General features: G+C 37.9%; 1 protein-coding gene across 1 annotated transcript in view; it reads left to right on the top strand.

Moving 5' to 3' along the window:
- Window positions 1–17504, top strand: part of ahcyl2b (adenosylhomocysteinase like 2b) — a 36977-nt gene extending 19473 nt beyond the window's left edge. Inside the window, exons 2-17 of the mRNA XM_084112596.1 lie at window positions 5097–5205; window positions 5434–5577; window positions 5975–6075; window positions 7288–7390; window positions 7480–7574; window positions 7655–7761; window positions 8546–8662; window positions 9214–9277; window positions 9819–9907; window positions 10246–10316; window positions 10875–10969; window positions 11100–11198; window positions 11759–11827; window positions 12054–12132; window positions 13652–13772; window positions 14402–17504. Of these exons, the coding sequence (XP_083968722.1) occupies window positions 5097–5205; window positions 5434–5577; window positions 5975–6075; window positions 7288–7390; window positions 7480–7574; window positions 7655–7761; window positions 8546–8662; window positions 9214–9277; window positions 9819–9907; window positions 10246–10316; window positions 10875–10969; window positions 11100–11198; window positions 11759–11827; window positions 12054–12132; window positions 13652–13772; window positions 14402–14408 (1470 nt within the window). The 3' untranslated portion in view covers window positions 14409–17504. The remainder of the gene's footprint in view (window positions 1–5096; window positions 5206–5433; window positions 5578–5974; window positions 6076–7287; window positions 7391–7479; window positions 7575–7654; window positions 7762–8545; window positions 8663–9213; window positions 9278–9818; window positions 9908–10245; window positions 10317–10874; window positions 10970–11099; window positions 11199–11758; window positions 11828–12053; window positions 12133–13651; window positions 13773–14401) is intronic.
- The last annotated feature ends 53 nt before the right edge of the window (window positions 17505–17557 follow it).

Raw genomic sequence — 17557 nt, 5'->3', positions numbered from 1 at the left:
TAAAGTCTTTTTAGTAATGTTTACTTTTTCTTCTGATGGATGCTTAATGTTATCTCGGCAGGCAACTTACTGGGGTTTAGAACAAAGCCACAGCCTAATGATTATCTTCGAGTAAGGAATTCAGCATTTTAATAAATGAGCGATGAAGCCATCAGCACCCTGCAGCACGTCTTTGTTTGCGTTCATTGCGGAAGCTCTCACCGTGAAAAACCATGCTAGAGCTGGACTGTGAACACTTGGACATCCATTCACAGGAAACATGACCGTTTCACCCCACCCTGATCTTTAATCATCAGCTCTCAGCACCGTCACTGAAATGTATCGTTAACGTGATGCGAATGTCTCTCTTTTTCCTCTAGTTCTTTCTCTTTCTTACGTAAGTGATCTTTTTTTCATGGAAGTGCTGCTCATGTGGCCTGAATCTCTCCTCTGGTAACATACAACCTTTGTGTCATTCTCAGAAATTGAGCTTTTTGCCTCCTGTTTATTACATAAACCCATTCATATTACCTCTGAAAGATTAAAATACCTCTTTTTTTTGGCAAAATATTCAGCATCATTTTAAAAGAGGACATGATGGCACAAATGCTTTGTTAGTCTCTTAACAAACAACCTTTTTCTATGTCATAAATTTTGCTTTTGCTTTTCTTAGATATTCATGAAACCCTTACCCAAGGACTTTTTATTTATTTTTATTTGTTCTCTAAATAAACTAGCTGCCCTTACAGTGAACTTAGACCACAGACAGTGTCATATTAGGAACAAGCCTAATGCAAAAGCACAGATCCTTCTCTGCACCCAGTAAGTTTATTTGTACACTTGCAACGTCTTAAGCAGAACTGTGTCTGCTAAGACGGCAGTATAATGCAATGCAAGTTGTGACATGAGGCGCTGCATAAACATAAACCAATGCATCTTCTATGGACACCTTTTCTTTCAGGTCAACTACATTACTAATCTTTTTAGGTTAGTTAACATTGACATGTTTATAGCAAGCCGCTTGAATTTGGTTTAATGCCACAAATACTTAAGTTTGTACAACAGGACTGCACATTTGCAACACATTGACCAAGCATTTGCATCTGTATTTGCTTACCTGTAGTATGTTTCTGGACTTAAAATAATGTACAGTATGGACATTTACATTTATGCATTTGGTATGCTCTTTCATCCAAAGTGACTTAAAGCAACTCTCCTCTGTTCTGTGTGTTTTTTATTTTAAGTGGGTGAGTCCCCAAAGGTTCGAGAATTAGCGGCTCCATGTCTACCTTTCTGGCTCATTGTGACAACTAACCTATGCCACTCCCACACCATACGCACGTAAAACTGCGAGTCACATGCGCAATTTCTCGCGAAAGCCATCCCACTAGGTCTAAAATATAAACACTTATAATAGGCTTAGCATATTAAATCAGGGTAAGATAAAAATGTGTTTTGGAAGTAGGATTGATGTATTGATTCATTTAAATTTTGTTAATTTTGAACATCATAAATTACATTGTGTAGTGTACTATTAAATTGCATTCAAGGTACACATTTGATCACCTCTTTCTTTCCCTGGGAATCAAACCCATGACCTTGCTGGTGTCAAACACTACTGTTTAAGCTTGATTAAGGCTTTAAGTGTATTTAGTCCATTTTGTTGTGCAACTTTTTTCATTGCCTGGGTGCACCAACCCACAAAAGACTGATAATTGTTCTCAAATATTTGACTTTCTAAACTCCCTAGATAAAGCAATGTGTGATCCAGGTCTGTGGGAAAGGTATGAAGTCATACTGGGAAGATGTTTTCAAACCACACTTCTAATACTTCAGTTCACAAAGGAAGAGTGAGGCAAGTGTCATGGTGAGGACATTTTCTTGAGACTGAAATATGCAAGCGTCTGTTGTCCAGCTGAACTAATTGGTTTTTATTTCTATAAAAAAGCAAAATGACAGTCTGGGCGTTGCTGTGGTGGGCAATAATGTATTTGGTGTATGGTCGAACACACACACACCAGATTACAGAACGACCTTCAGCTCATCTAAGCCTTCTATTGCCTCCGTTTTCATGAATGGATCATCATAAAACATCTATCAGCAATTTGTCTGCTTTACAATGTTGAAGTGTAAACTCTTGGCATATTTTACTTGTTAGAGACCGAGAGTTGATAATCAACGAGCTAAACTTTCGACCTAATGTTAGCCATAAAGTTGAAGTTAAAGAACTCAAGAACATGCCAGAGTAATTGTTCCTCCAGTACATCCAATCTGTTTCTTCCTGGTCATATATTTTGTGACCAGGAAAACACAAAGAGCCCTTTGTCAAGGCCAGTAGTGCTGGTGTGTGAGTATATGTCCTTGGCATTTTTCATTATCTTAAGCATTAGACGCATTAATCACCTCCTAAACCACCACCCCTAAAAGTCTCCACAAACACACACACACACACATGCACATTTTGCCTCTAAACAAATAACAATTAAAAGAGAGATGCACAAAACCCCCCAAAGGGAAACAGTCTCGCATTGTGCTGCACAGGCCATGGAATCAGTTTAGACTGGCCACGCGTAAAGCTGGTATAAAAGTCCACTTCCTCTGTGCCAGTCCCTTCCTTTTAGCACTCAGTTTCTTCCTGTCGCTCTTCGCTTCCCTCACTGTCATGCTGAAGAAAAAGAAGGATGGTGAGATCTTTAAGCCCTCAGTTAGAAAGGTAAGAGGGGAGAAAGTGAGGCTGGTCTTCAGGCTTTCCTGGGGGCTTAACCTTCTGGAATGAAAATAGTCCCGAGCCATCTGTGTGCTCAGCGGGGATTAGCTGGGGGGGCAGTGTTTGTCTTCTTTTGAAAGTGACGGGGGGTCCAAACCAATCTCTTCTCAGCATCGTTGAACCTTGTTAGACTTTCCAGTGCAAATGCAAGTTCAGGCCACTTTCACACCTGGCTCGTTTGTTGCAGAACATGGTGCATTTTCTCTCTTAGTGGGGTTTGTTTAGGCCAGGGGTGTCCAATCCTGCTACTGGAGGGCCACTTTCCTGCTGAGTTTAGCTCCAACACACCTGCCTGGAAGTTTCTAATGATCCCGAAGACCTTGATTAGCTGATTCGGTGTGTTTAATTGGGGCTAGAATTACATTTTGGTGGAAGATGTGTAGGTTTAGAGACCCCTGGTTTAGGCATATATGAACACTGCAATCAAGCTCCCATCTGTACCAAAATTGAATTGCTGTCTTTTGTAGAATGTTCCAAGTCAGATATGATGCTCATCAAGTTTTGGAACCGAGGTGTGGCTTAGGATGCGTGTATCCTGGAAATGTGGTTTTGCCACATATTTCTCACTGAATCCGAGCATCCTGAGCTTTTTCTTATCAGATTAGCATCATGTTTTTCCTATGAGTAAGTGATTTGTGAGAGTCCTTCCAGTACAGTCCTTTGGCCCTTTGTGCCAAGCGATAAGAGATAAACAGGTGCCAAATTGAACTTCTGAAGAGGCTGTGGGTGTTTGTTTCTCTGTAGGGCTATTGTTGCTGAACCCCTGCGAGTGACAATTGCGTTGAAGTGCTTTCGGGCACAACGATGTGTTTGTGTGAATCAAGGTTTGTGAGTCACACTTGTCTGCATAACTGTGTTTTAATCATGGTCTAAAAGTCATCCACCCATCCTGAAAACAGCACTTCCTATAGCTTCAACCCAAAGCCTGAAGATTAATCACTGCGATCACTCGGTGCATGGTTGATTGAACACCGATATGGCACAGGGTTATGTAATAGTCGTGCTTTTAAAAATCTCTTGATGGAGCGGGGGGATTTGAGGCTTGCTGTTGAGTCAGATAATAAAGTCAACATGAGATGACTGCACCACGCCGTAATCCTCTCACGGTTCATGCAGCGCTTTCCTCTCTGCAGGCAACAGCTGCCGGGCCATTAATAGTAGTGCAGTTTATCTACACGTCTACGGTGAGCTCTCAATGGTTTCCGCTGCCTTTCCAGACTTTCATTGAGAGTAGCTTAGTGGTGGCAGACTACACTGATGAAGGATGCTGGTGCAGTTGTTGAGGTTATGATAATGAAATTATCACTGCCTAACTGTGGGGTAAAAGGAAGTACCTACCTGGCAGGTCAAATTGTGTTAAAGATTAGGACTGGATCTTGATTTATATGATTTACTTCTCACTTTGCGCGGAAAGGCTAATTCCCTGTATTCCGCTTAAAGGTGGTATCAGCGATTTCAGGCCCAAACATAAATGTTCACATTCATCTAATCTTACATAACGATCCGCTAGCTGCCCGCCCCATAAGCATGCCGTCAAAAAAACGCGTCTCTGTAGGCAGCCTAGGCTCTGAGATCTGCACACAAAAACAGTTGTTTTCACCCGGTTTAGCCAAACACTCAAAACCAAAATAAATAGTGTTCCAACCAATCACCGACGGCATGCTTATGGGGCGGGCAGCTAGCGGATCGTTAGGTAAGATTAGATGAATGTGAACATTTATGTTTGGGCCTGAAATCGCTGATACCACCTTTAATATGTGAATTGTAGCATTGTGTTCAGACTGGCCATTGTTTACATAATAATTTGACACTTCCTGTGGTAATAGGCACACTGTTAAGCATTATCCAGAGTATTACAGCTCAGAAAACAGTTCAAAGATCAATCGGGGGGTGAAATCCAACCTCAGCAAGTATGCACTAGTTAAAGTTGTTCTTGTTGTTAAAGTATATTTTAATATTTTTTTGTTTAAAAAAAAACGGTAGAGTCTCTGTATTTTTTTATTTTTTTTTATTTTTTAGCAAGCATGCATTAAATAGTTCAAAAGTGACAGTAAGGACAAAAATATTAAGCAGCACAACTGTTTTGGACAACATTGATAATAATCAGAAATGTTTCTTGAGCAGCAAATCAACATATTAGAATGATTTCTGAAGGATCAAGTGAGGTAATGATGTTGAAAATTCAAAAACTCAATTATGTATAAGTCTATATAAGAAAATTCAATATATACATAGCGGTTTTTTGTATGTATCTATTTTTTTTTTTTAACAATTCAAAAGCTTTTTGATATCTCACCCTGAACTTGTCTCTCTCTCTTGTACTGACCTCCACCCTTTTTTGTTTTGACAGATCCAGTTCGCAGACCAGAAGCAGGAGTTCAACAAACGTCCCACCAAGATCGGCCGCAGGTCTTTGTCTCGCTCCATCTCACAGTCTTCTACAGACAGTTACAGCTCAGGTATGACATTGTACAAGCACCAAAACGCACTATAGACTCAGGCTACTGTACGTAAAATGAGTTTTTACCACACGTTCGGGGTCGAATGTAGTGAGTCATGTGAACAAAGGCATTCCTGTGTGGCTTCTCAAGCAGGGCTCTTTAGAAGGATTACATTGATAATGCAGAGTAGGGTTTAGGAGGGGACGTAAAATCTACATTCCTTTACATAAATGCTCCCTCCTTCAGCCGCCTCGTACACGGACAGCTCCGATGACGAGACATCTCCCCGTGACAAGCAGCAGAAGAACTCCAAGGGCAATGGAGACTTCTGCATAAAGAACATCAAACAGGCCGACTTCGGACGCAGGGAGATCGAGATCGCAGAGCAAGGTGAGAGGGGCCCTGTGTGCATTAATATTTACATGTGCCGACAAGCTATAACTGTTTTTACGAGCATGACGGCTGATTGTGCAATGCCGTTGTCCGCAGGCCAGTCAGCATATTAAGCTGTTGGTATTTGCTTATGTGTGAAGTCAATGTGTGTGTTTGTGTGAGATGAAGCGAAGCGTGTTTTGATGTTCTTCCTGTGATGGTGAGAGGGCATATGTTCACAGCAGCGCGCTTCCTTCAGCCCCTGTAACCACGTGGCCAAATACTCCATTGTACACTCACACACAGCCTGTCTTCGAGGTTTAAAACTCTTTCTATATAATCAAGGATGTTAGCATGTTTATTTTAATATTATAGGCATGTGTTAATGACTTTTGTGGGTATTTTTGTACTGTAGAGATGCCTGCTCTCATGGCTTTGAGGAAGAGAGCTCAGGGAGAGAAGCCATTGGCTGGAGCAAAAATTGTGGGTTGTACCCACATCACTGCACAGACTGCTGTGAGTGTCTGTACACACACACACACACACACACACACGATTATACACCAAATGCTTGAAGACCTCATTTTGACTTAATTTGTTCTTAAATTAAACAAATTATATTTAATTACACTATAATTCCAACACCCTAATCCTAACTCTACCACCTTTTGGGACATTATTTTCCCAATTTAGGAACCTTTTTATTGTCTATATGAGTTAATTTTAAGAGGTGTTACTGTATTTGTGATGATGTTTTCAAAATTAATGCTGTTTTTTTTGTTTTTTTTTAGCAAACTGACATTTGTATGTCATAGGGCCCGTTTTATTTAATTTTTTCAAATTCTGTTTTATTTACCCCAATTTTTTTCCTTTTTTTCTTTTCTGGATATGTAACTTAATAAATTTGTTATCAAAAAACGGTGGTAATTATAATAGTTTTAACATAATTAAATTATATTATATTAGTAATATATTTCTGTCCAAATTTCTTTAAATGGGTCATGACATGAGAAATCATTTTGCCACCTTATTTCCCACTGTCTCTGTACAAACTTCAGAAGGATCCCAGTGTCGGAAACAAGTGGATGTTTTATTTTATTGGCCTCCCGGATTGTGTCGGAGAATTATGTTTGTTTAGAGCATTTTGGGTTTGTAAACTAGGCACAGTCAGTGCAATAGAGAGTTTGCAAAGAAACTTTTGATAAAAGATGAAGCAGTCGCAAGTAAATTATTTCATAATGCTTTGTCTGTAAATGGTGGTTCTATGGATGTTTTCAAAACATTTACTTGCGAGTGGGCATTGATACGGTTTCCTATGCAATGACATTAGCCAATCATAACAGTGGACGTTTACCGACAAGCCTTAAAGGAGCCGTGCCTTTTCAGACAGAGGGTCATAATGAGGGTTACAAATTATCGTTTTTCCACAAATGTATTTGTTTTGTTTGTTTTTTGTGGAAAAAACTTTATTAGCATTATAAGTTAACCTCAAGAAACATTAAAATAATAATAAAAAAAAATCCATGTCATGACTACTTTAAGTTAAACTAAAATTTTATTATGTCGGGTTATAGTGAAGACCTTTGCGTTTCTGTGTATCTGACATTCCACGTTATACTGTAAAAAAAAAAATTGTGACTGGATTCCATCCGCGTTTTCCACATCACAGAAATCCTGAGGCTCTAATTTCAATAATGCATTGTCGTGTGTGTGTGTGTGTGTTTGCAGGTGCTGATGGAGACCCTCTCTGCTCTGGGTGCTCAGTGCAGGTGGGCCGCCTGTAACATCTACTCCACTCAAAATGAGGTAGCAGCCGCTCTGGCTGAGGGAGGTAAATCTTTTTCCTTTTTTTATTCCCTTTCCATTATTCTGTTATATACTTTTCTGTCCTGATTAACTCCTGTGTGTCGTGTCTGGCAGGTTTCTCAGTGTTTGCCTGGAAGGGCGAATCAGAAGATGACTTCTGGTGGTGTATCGATCGCTGTGTTAACGTGGAGGGTTGGCAGCCCAACATGGTAAGTGGTAACTGGACTATATACACCTACAACTGGACTATGAAACATTATGACTGTTCTCAACAGCTTATGCCTTGTAGATTTTAGATGATGGAGGGGATTTGACCCACTGGATTTATAAGAAATATCCCAACATGTTCAAAAAGATCAAAGGCATCGTAGAGGAGAGCGTGACTGGAGTTCACAGGTGATTACATTTGTGAAAATACTTTGATTTGTTAAATACATTAAAATAGTGTTACATTTTTGACATTTGGTGTGGACTAAGTCAAACTTCTGATTTAAAATGTAATATATAATGAACAATGTGGGGACCTCTTGTTTTTCGCATATCAAATAGTGATGTCTCCATCTAGTGGCAAGTAGTGGAACTGGCAGATGTAATGTTGATTGAAGTGTAATATTTTAGAGAGGCAAGATATTAACTATTAATTGATTCCAAAAGACTCTTAAGCACACTAAAGCTGCATTTATTTAATTAATAAAGAAACTGTAGTATTGCTATAGTTTTCTATTTTAATATATTTGAAAATTCAATTTATTCCTGTGATTTAATGTATGCTGATTTGCTGCTCAATTATTATTATTATTATTATTATTATTATTATTATTATTATTATTATTATTATTATTAGTGATCAATTATTAATAATAGTTCTTATTATTATCAGTGGTAAATGCTTTATATCTGTGTGGAATCGTAATACTTTTTTCCTGATTTTCTGAACCTAAATACATTTAAATAAAATTAAAAAAACTGTTATTGTACATCATAATAATATTTCTTAATATTACTGAAAATATTAATATTAAATATGAAAATATTCAAAATCATAATTTATTCCAGACTTTCGACTGGTAGTGTTATATATTGATTATATAATTATTATATATTACCATCATTGATCCTTAAGAATTTCTTTGTGTTGTTTTCTTGCTAAGCTGTTCTCATATTAATTTGTTTTTCCCAGGCTATACCAGCTGTCAAAAGCGGGCAAGTTGTGTGTTCCTGCGATGAATGTTAACGATTCAGTGACCAAGCAGAAATTTGACAACCTGTACTGCTGCCGGGAGTCTATATTGGATGGGTATGTCTCTTGTTAAGGGTTAGGAAAAGTCACCAAGTCTAACTCAGAATAGTTTTCCCAGTCAATATGGTTAAAGAGGTTTCGCATTTTCAACTAACTTTAGTGTGTAATGTTGAGCCTGAAAAGGTCTGCACAGTTCCAAAGCATAAAGTCCCTCCAAAGGGAGTTCTTCTCTATACCAGTGCGCACTGTTTCTGAACTCTGTGAAACTTCTACATTGTAGTCTTGAGTTTTCTTCCAGAAACGAACACATCACAGTATTCCGCTTTTAAATAATTCCCCCCTAAGGCATACACAAAATAAAGGGGTGGGGTCTGTTGAGTTAGTTAGTAGTGTGTTAAAACTTGTGGTTATGGCGTGATATTTCCCAGGCACGCTTGACCAGTCACAACACACTGGTCCAGCCGACCAATCAAAACACATTGCACACATTGCACTTATTATGCCCTTTTGCAGACTAAATGTGCAGAGTATCAGTTCTGCAGGTTCTGAATGATGTGGTTTATAGTGCTGTATGGTTTTACTGAGCATGTCTGTGTTTTGTGTTCAAGTCTAAAGAGGACCACAGATGTGATGTTTGGAGGGAAGCAGGTGGTGATTTGTGGATATGGAGAGGTGAGATAAATAAACAGCAATTGTTTCCAGCTAATAACCGTTTCCTATGAGAAGCTCTGGAGAGCTGCATTCTGAACTTCAGGATTTTCTTGGCATTATACGAAAATAATTTAAATCTGTTTATTCCAATGACTGGTATCTGACATGTCCAGCCCTGCAAAATCTACAAAATTTGCCGATTTGCCCAATTATTTAAGCCCCAACTATTTTAAAACCATTCTGCAGTTCTGCCTGCTTATTCAGTTCCTTCTGTCAATCATTTTTGGTGGCCACACCTCCACTGCACTGCTGCATTACTGCATTATTAAACAGATACCAGATATGGCCACTAGAGGACAATACCTCTAAATGTGTTTCTTTTGATTTCTAATAGGAAAGTCAACCTGATTGCTTAATTCAAATGTTTTTCCAGGTGCAACAAAAGATGCTGATCATGTCCTGTTTGTGTCAATCACATTGGGTCCATGTGTGCTTTATAAATATTTTCTTTGAACCTTTTTGTTCTGAATAATTACTTTGTTGGTCTTTGTGTGTGTGTAAGGTGGGAAAAGGCTGCTGTGCTGCTCTCAAAGCAATGGGCTCCATCGTCTACGTCACTGAGATTGACCCCATCTGTGCTCTACAGGCCTGGTGAGTTACTTTCACTGAATCATGTCCTTTACTAGATGCCATTGAATTACACTTAATGTCATACTAATGTGTTAATGTGTAAATGCTTGTGAACCAGCAACCAGAATGGCTCTCCAGGACTGTGTGTTCAGCATTATTGCGCACCTGTTTCATATTATCGTAGTACAGTACTTTCCTAAACATTGTAAACGTTTCTTTAATCACTGTTGCCACACCGGTCAGTTTTCTGTGTTGAATGACAGCAAAGTTCTTATTCAGCATTCAGTCTCATGGTTAGTCTTTATTGTTTTACTCTTTAGAAAGACTGCATTCTCTAATTTATATTTGTCATCACACAGCATGGACGGCTTCAGGCTGGTAAAACTCACCGAAGTCATCCGACAAGTCGACATCGTCATCACCTGCACAGGTATTTTTAGATCCGATTTTGATTGTTGTAATCTTTAAATGTTTACATGGTGATTATAATTCTGTTTGACAGATTTTTTAAGGAAACAAATTATGAAAAGTTACCCAAAAATGAAAAGTATGGTCTACTTTTTGCATCATTGCATTCTTTGTAATTGCATGTAAAAATGGACATACTTTACAGATACACTCCTTTCGTGTCCCAAAATAGATTTTTTTTATTTTACATTATAGACCGGATTCAAGCCTCACCTGTAAGATGTGCTGTAGTATGAACAGGACAATTCAAGAGTCAAACCTGAATCACAGTTTAATCTGTAGGCAGCGTGTTGCACTTGTGGATGAAATTACTTTTAATAATTGCATTTTGACTTGGTTCAACTTGATTCTTGGTCCATTTAGTTGTTCTATGGAGGAAAGACAGGTGAAGAACGAGAGACTCCCAGGATTGTGTGGTGCTTTGAGTCATTTCAGATCAATATCATTCCCAAAGCTCCCTTCATCAACTAAAGTTTCTCATTTACATTCATCTTATTCTTATTGTGTGTGATGTCCATAGGCAATAAAAATGTGGTAGTAAGAGAGTACATGGACCGCATGAAGAACGGCTGTATCGTCTGCAACATGGGCCACTCCAATACTGAGATTGACGTGGTGAGAAAACTGCTCTAACTCAGAGATTTCACATGTTTATTTGATAATGTCTGAGAGTGCACATGGTTACTGAGTAAGTGTTTTTGTATTGTGCACCTTATTCTTTAACACATTTCCTTCAACTTTTCAGGCCAGTCTGCGGACCCCTGAATTGACCTGGGAGCGGGTGAGATCGCAGGTGGACCATGTCATCTGGCCAGATGGAAAGAGAATAGTGTTGCTGGCGGAGGTTTGAGATTGAAATTTTTTATTTAAAGTCCCCCTATTATGTTTTTTCAGGGTTTTGCCTTTCATGTAGTGTGTTATAAAGCAGAGTAGGCTCTCGGAAAGGGGGGGTTTAAAGAGACTGAATACTTTACCAAACTGTTTCAGACACTGAGAAAAGAGATGCTGCTTCAATGAGAAAATTCAGAAAATGAAAGTGGTTTTTGAACTTGGATGCATGTAATTGTATTGTATGAGACTGTGGGATGTGTACATAGGAGACTTTAGGAACCTTTAACATAAAGGAGCACTTTAAGTACATCTTCATAATGTCTTAAAATCGCTACTACTTTCATTGTAGTAAATGTCTCTACATATAAATGCATTTACGCATTTAGTGTTGCTAAATATCTGGGATGTATGCCTGTGTAGGCAAGTTTATTTATTGTATCAGTGGTAATTCAGAGTGCTTTACACAGGCATTATAAAGAAGAAAAAAGATAAGATTAAAATGTTACTGAAAACAAAGTAGTTTGTTAGCATTTTAATGTCTTAAATGGTCCATATATATGTGTATATTTCCAGGGTCGCCTCCTAAACCTGAGCTGCTCCACTGTTCCTACCTTTGTGCTGTCCATCACGGCTACTACCCAGGTGAGAAGAGAGAAAACGAGTGAAAATTTACACAAATGACTTCATTAAATACATAATGTGCTTTTGTGTCCGTGAAAAAAAAAGAATTTGACTCTGATTTCAATCAGAGAATGGGTTTCTCAGTCTGTGTGCAGTGTGAGAGTATGAACCCCAGGCACTTAAAATGTGTGTGTGTCACAGCCTTGCTGTTGTCATGGTGACTGATTTCTTGCTCCTTTTCTCCCAGGCTCTGGCTCTGATAGAGCTGTACAATGCTCCTGAAGGCCGCTACAAACAGGACGTCTACCTGCTGCCTAAGAAAATGGGTATGAAATATAGACATGTGCATGGAAAAAATGCCATTTCTAAACCCTTCTAAATGGTTATGCATGACCTGAAACAAACTATTTGAGAGTTCTGCGCTGCTTATCTTCCATTTAAGACGAGTGTCGCATGCAGTAAACCCAGTAATTGAGTGAAATCCTCAAATGTTGTGTTAATATTATGGCTGTCTAGGCTTGTAATCGCTGTAATTGGTTTGGTCTGTGCCGTGCACGGATGTTTTCAGTCTGTTGAAAGATTCAGTGTTTTCTGCGGCACACGGTGTAGAGAGTTAAGCGATTGTAGGATCCTGCATAGACCCCGAGGAGCAGGAGACAGCTGAAAATAGGTCATGCTGTCACAAACGGCTGCTACTTATCACTGCAGACTGCACTTCTCTGTCATTTCCCATCCTTTCTATTGCTCTTCATTCAACCCTGCAGCTCATCCTCACAGAAACACAAATATATGAGATTGAATTCCAAACTGCTTCTTTAACCTTTGTGTTGTGTTCAAAACCCTATAACACTTGTTGTGTTCCCGGTCAAAAATGACCTGAACACAACATGAGGGTTAAGAGGAGGTGGAAAGATATTATATTCAGTTAAATTCGCTTTTCTGAGATTTCCCTGATTTTCTGAGACTACATTAATCCGGATACATTTGAAAACTTTTCATTTCAAAATTCTCTGTCCACACTAGCATTTTCCAAGCGCTACTTGTCCACACCAAGCGTGCATGTCCTGAAAAGTGAAGCCACTTTTTTTTTACAGTCTATGGTCCACACAAGCATTTTTCCAAACGCTACTTGTCCAAACAGAAATGTCGGAATACACTAAAATCATCTTACTTTGCATGTGTGAAACGTAATAAAAGCACACTGAGATGATACAGAGACCAAGCATATTAAAGTTCTCGCGCTCTGGCACAACTATTTTATTAGCTAAATATCTCACCGCTTGCATGCGTCCAGGTCGCACTCAACCACCACTCTATGTATTGTCTAAATACAACTGCCCTCATGTTTTGCCGCAGGACAGCAATTGCGAGTACATTTTCTATCATCTTTGCAGGAATGTAATATGAAGAATGTACGAAGAAGCATTTATCTTTAGCAACACTGTGAAAGTGAATGGCACATAACAGACATAGCAGTATAAACATAGATGTCTGTCAATACAGAATGTGTCACATGACTAAACATGCGTCATCATTTTGAAATACCTCCGTTTTCACTGTCCACACTACAGTGCGGAAATGGCTTTATCAAATGTTTCCACGTCTTCAAAAAGATTAGTTTTCGCAAGACTAAAATGCTGTATTGGCCAGATTAGTGTAGATGTAGACTCAATCTTTGCATTGGAAGTAAAAAACTGTTTAAATAGCATTTTGTTTTCTGAATGTGATTTTTTTTTTTTTATAATTTTTTTTATGAATAACATAATAGCGAGCATGAAATGCAAGTTATATTGATATGTGTTTTCTTGTTGCACAATTTTAAATACTAAACTGCTGTTTTTGCAGATGAGTATGTGGCCAGCCTTCATCTCCCTACATTTGATGCACACTTGACTGAACTGTCTGACGAACAGGCCAAATACCTTGGCCTGAACAAGAACGGACCCTTTAAGCCAAACTACTACAGGTCAGCGGCTGCTTGTTAAAATAGTTTGATTTAAAGTGCCCCTATTATGCTTTTTCAAATATTACCTTTCGTGCAGATTTAAAGATCAAAGTGCATGACAAATGAAGTTATTGTCTCCTAAAAGAAAGAACCAATTCTGAACTGCATATTTCTCATTGGCTGTCGGTGAACAAAGTCTACTACGTCTACGAAAGCAAAACCACTTTGCATGCACTTCAAAAGGATGAGATTGATACAGTAAAACTGATGCCATCATTACTGTGTATCAAGTGCTGAGGAAGATCTGGAGCTGAAATTAACATATAGGATGGGAGATTTGTTTCCAAGACCTGCTGTAAGCAGTAGACCAATCAAAACAGACTGGGCCATCTGACCAATCAGAACAGAGTAGGCTCTCGGAAAGGAGGGGTTTAGAGAGACCCAATCCTTTATCGAGTGGTTTCAAACACTGAGAAAAGAGCTGAAGCTGTAATGTATATTATGAGAGTGTGTTTCGACCTTGGATGCATGTAAACCTATTGTAGGAGACTCCAAAACAAAATTAGGAACCTTTAAAATAGCATAATAGGGGCACTTTAAAAACTCCTCAACCTGTCTGTTATTAACCATTTGTAATGTTTTATTTTTAGGTACTAGATCCATTTACAGATGGGAAACGAAGACTAAAGAAATTACCAAGACTCCATAAATTCATAAAGACGAAGGCGAGACAGAGCTGTGTGTCACAGCCTGCCTTTGAAGGGGAGGGAGAAGCCCTGATCTGATTGGTTGAGGGTGAAGGGCGTGGCTAATTAGCGCTACGGCAGTATTTATTTATTTTACGCTAGAATAACATGGCTAACCTTTTATGAGCTGCTACTGCCAGTGGTGCAACCTAGCGACGTTTTCATGGAAATTTCACCATTTCATCTTTTCTTCGCTTCATGTGTTAGTTGTACGTAATCCATTTAGAGATCTTTTATTGTTTAACTATAAGTTCCGGTAAAGAAAAAAAAAAAAGAGAAAAAAAAAAATTTGTTCAATCATACCTGATGATTTAGGCATGGACATGCCACTTGCATGTGCCCTGTTCTCTTGTTTTCTACATGATGATTTTTTTCTTTATATAAAATAAGGGGTGGGACAGAATACAGTCAGGCGCAGGGTTTGAAATCGTTTATTTTAGTTGATCACACTATTCTTTTGTTGTTGTTTATTTTTTAAAACTTGTATTACCGTAATTTTTACAGCAGATTTTAACATTTTGCGTTCTCTTGGTTCTAAATAAAATCTGTTGAAATTTAACTGGATTGTGAACGATTCGGGGGCGGGGCTTATCCCCACCGTTCATATAGACTGGAAGCTCATTGGCTGACGCATTAGCATTTCAAATTTCGCTCCCAAAAGCAACACACTCTTTCCACACAGTTTTTAAAAATGTCAGTATTGATGTTTGAGATGGAAATGCTCAAACTGCGCATTCACAAATCTATCCATATTATTGCTGAAACTCATCAGGCTGTGTAATCACAGGGGTGTATATTAGGATATTTATACTTTTTTTTTTTTTTTGAACTTTTCCTTCTTCCATCATCTTTTGTTCCTATGAACTCATCCTCTGTCTATCATTATAAAAATAAGCAATTAAATGTTATAAGATACTCTAGTGTAATATGAAATTTAATGAAACCCTTGTTTTATATACTGTGAAGTAGAGCCTATATCAATGAGATACCAAATGTACAGTAAATCCGGTACTGAGTTTCTTTCCAGGTCCTCAATGGGAGAGAGAGATGTATGTGTGTTAAATGAAGCCAAGACCAACCGTGTACTCATTTCAGAGGATTGAAGGAAAGCTTTGCTGTTTGCAGGCCTGTAGAGCAAAAGCTGCCTTTGTGACTGGGATATTCAAATCTAATAAAATTGGGACCTATATTTTACTATACTTCTGAAAATCTTTATGGCAGATATTTATCTCTTTTTTGCCATCTGTGTTTGTCATAAAGGGAATCAAAATGACTTTTTACCTGTTTCCTGTTTAATGTGGCGTCACTTTCTTTTACTCTGTCACATGTGTAGGTGTCAATTAGCTGGTACTTTTGTCCTACTTATGTTCCTTGTTATATGATAAAACACTATGTTACTGTTCCTGGGGCATTTCTAAAATTAGGCTGCTTATATCATACTGCAAAAAATGATTTTCTTACTCGGGCTTTTTGATAATGATAATGGGATTTTCAACAAATATTGAAACATTCTGAAATCAAGATATATTTACTTGAGAAGCAAAGTGACTTAAGATATTAAGGGCCAGATTTACTAACAGCTTGTGCCAGCGCAAACCCTCTTTTGGCGTTAAAATTTACTGTCAGGATTTACTAAAAACATGCAGCGAAAGGGTTATTTTTGCGGCTGACCTTATTGCATATGCATTTGTTTCAGACGCAAAATTTTTGGGCGGGAAGTACAGGTATTTAAATGAATCATGCAAGGTGACATCGATAGGTGGCAGCAGAGTGAAATGTGGACTTTTTCCTGTTTTAAATTTGGACTATTTGGTCGAACTTCTGATCTAAAACAGACATTCATTTATTTTATTTTAATTTCAGAATTATTGTGTGTGTGTGTTCATGCGCAGGTATGTTTAGAAATAAAATGCAGTCCCAGTGGGAAGGAAAAATGTGTTAGAAGAAAAGAGGCTTAATGTATTTTATGGAAATAATTTGAGACAAATCTAATTAATTGATGCAATAAATAAATAAAAAGTGTATCATATCTCACATTTTTTATTTAAAAAAAAATCTTTAAAATAAAATGAATGTGTACTTTAAAAGTCTTAACACATCCAATTTTCGTACTAAACACTAAAAATTGTTTTTTATGTAGCCTACTTCCCTCTTCTGGGTCAAAACGGATGGTTATTGCATGGTATGTAAACATGGTAATTTGTTTTAATCAATTTTTCAGGAAAACAAATGTTTCATTTTGCTTCTCAATAAAATGTATTTTGATTTATGAATGATTAGATATTTTACTGGTAAGACAAAAATACTGAATAAGATAATTTTTGCAGTGCAACTTTACAAAACCCTAAAGGCATATAACAGTGTTACGTTTTCTCCCAAACTTTTGCTTTCTCTACAAACACAAGACGGGTTAAATGATTGTTCATATGTTGTTAGTATGTGCTGCTCTTCGGTAGGCTAGTTTGTGTTCAGAGCGTCGTAAATGTAAATGTATCGACACACCCCATCTTTTCAATAACCATCCTATCACGTTCTTTATCTGGTTAACACACAAACTATGTACTAAAGCAAATCAAGTAGTGTACGTCTTGTTAAAATGTGTTCAACCCATTGTCTTAAATATTTTTTTTTTTTTTTTTTTTTTTGAGGTTACATGTTTGTGTGTGTGTGTGCATTACAATGTTTAAGAGGCTCGTGTGCACAAACCGGGGTCTTTGCTGCAGTGTGGCAGTAGACGGTGGTTCCAGGCCTGGGCTTTGCCAAGGATTTTTCGGGATGGTTTTAAAATCACGTGGAGCGCATGGGATCAACACCAGCACCTCTTATGGAGAACGAGCGTTGACATAAAGACGTTCAAACATCTGTATATTTATTGTTAAATCTTCACTACAAACAAGAAAGTATTTAATGAGTTGTCAACAATGTTTAAATATGGCAAGTGATGGTAGATGAGCAATAATCTGTAATCCTGAGGATCAAAAATAAAAATCTAAAAAGTAAACTATTATTATTATTATTATTTATTATTTTGCAGGTAGCTTATACCGACTGCGGTATTTT

This window comes from Abramis brama (assembly GCF_963993115.1).
Source record: "Abramis brama genome assembly, chromosome: 4".
NCBI lineage: Eukaryota > Metazoa > Chordata > Actinopteri > Cypriniformes > Leuciscidae > Abramis > Abramis brama.
Note: the sequence above shows the minus strand (reverse complement) of the source record. Positions and strands in the feature narration are given on the sequence as shown.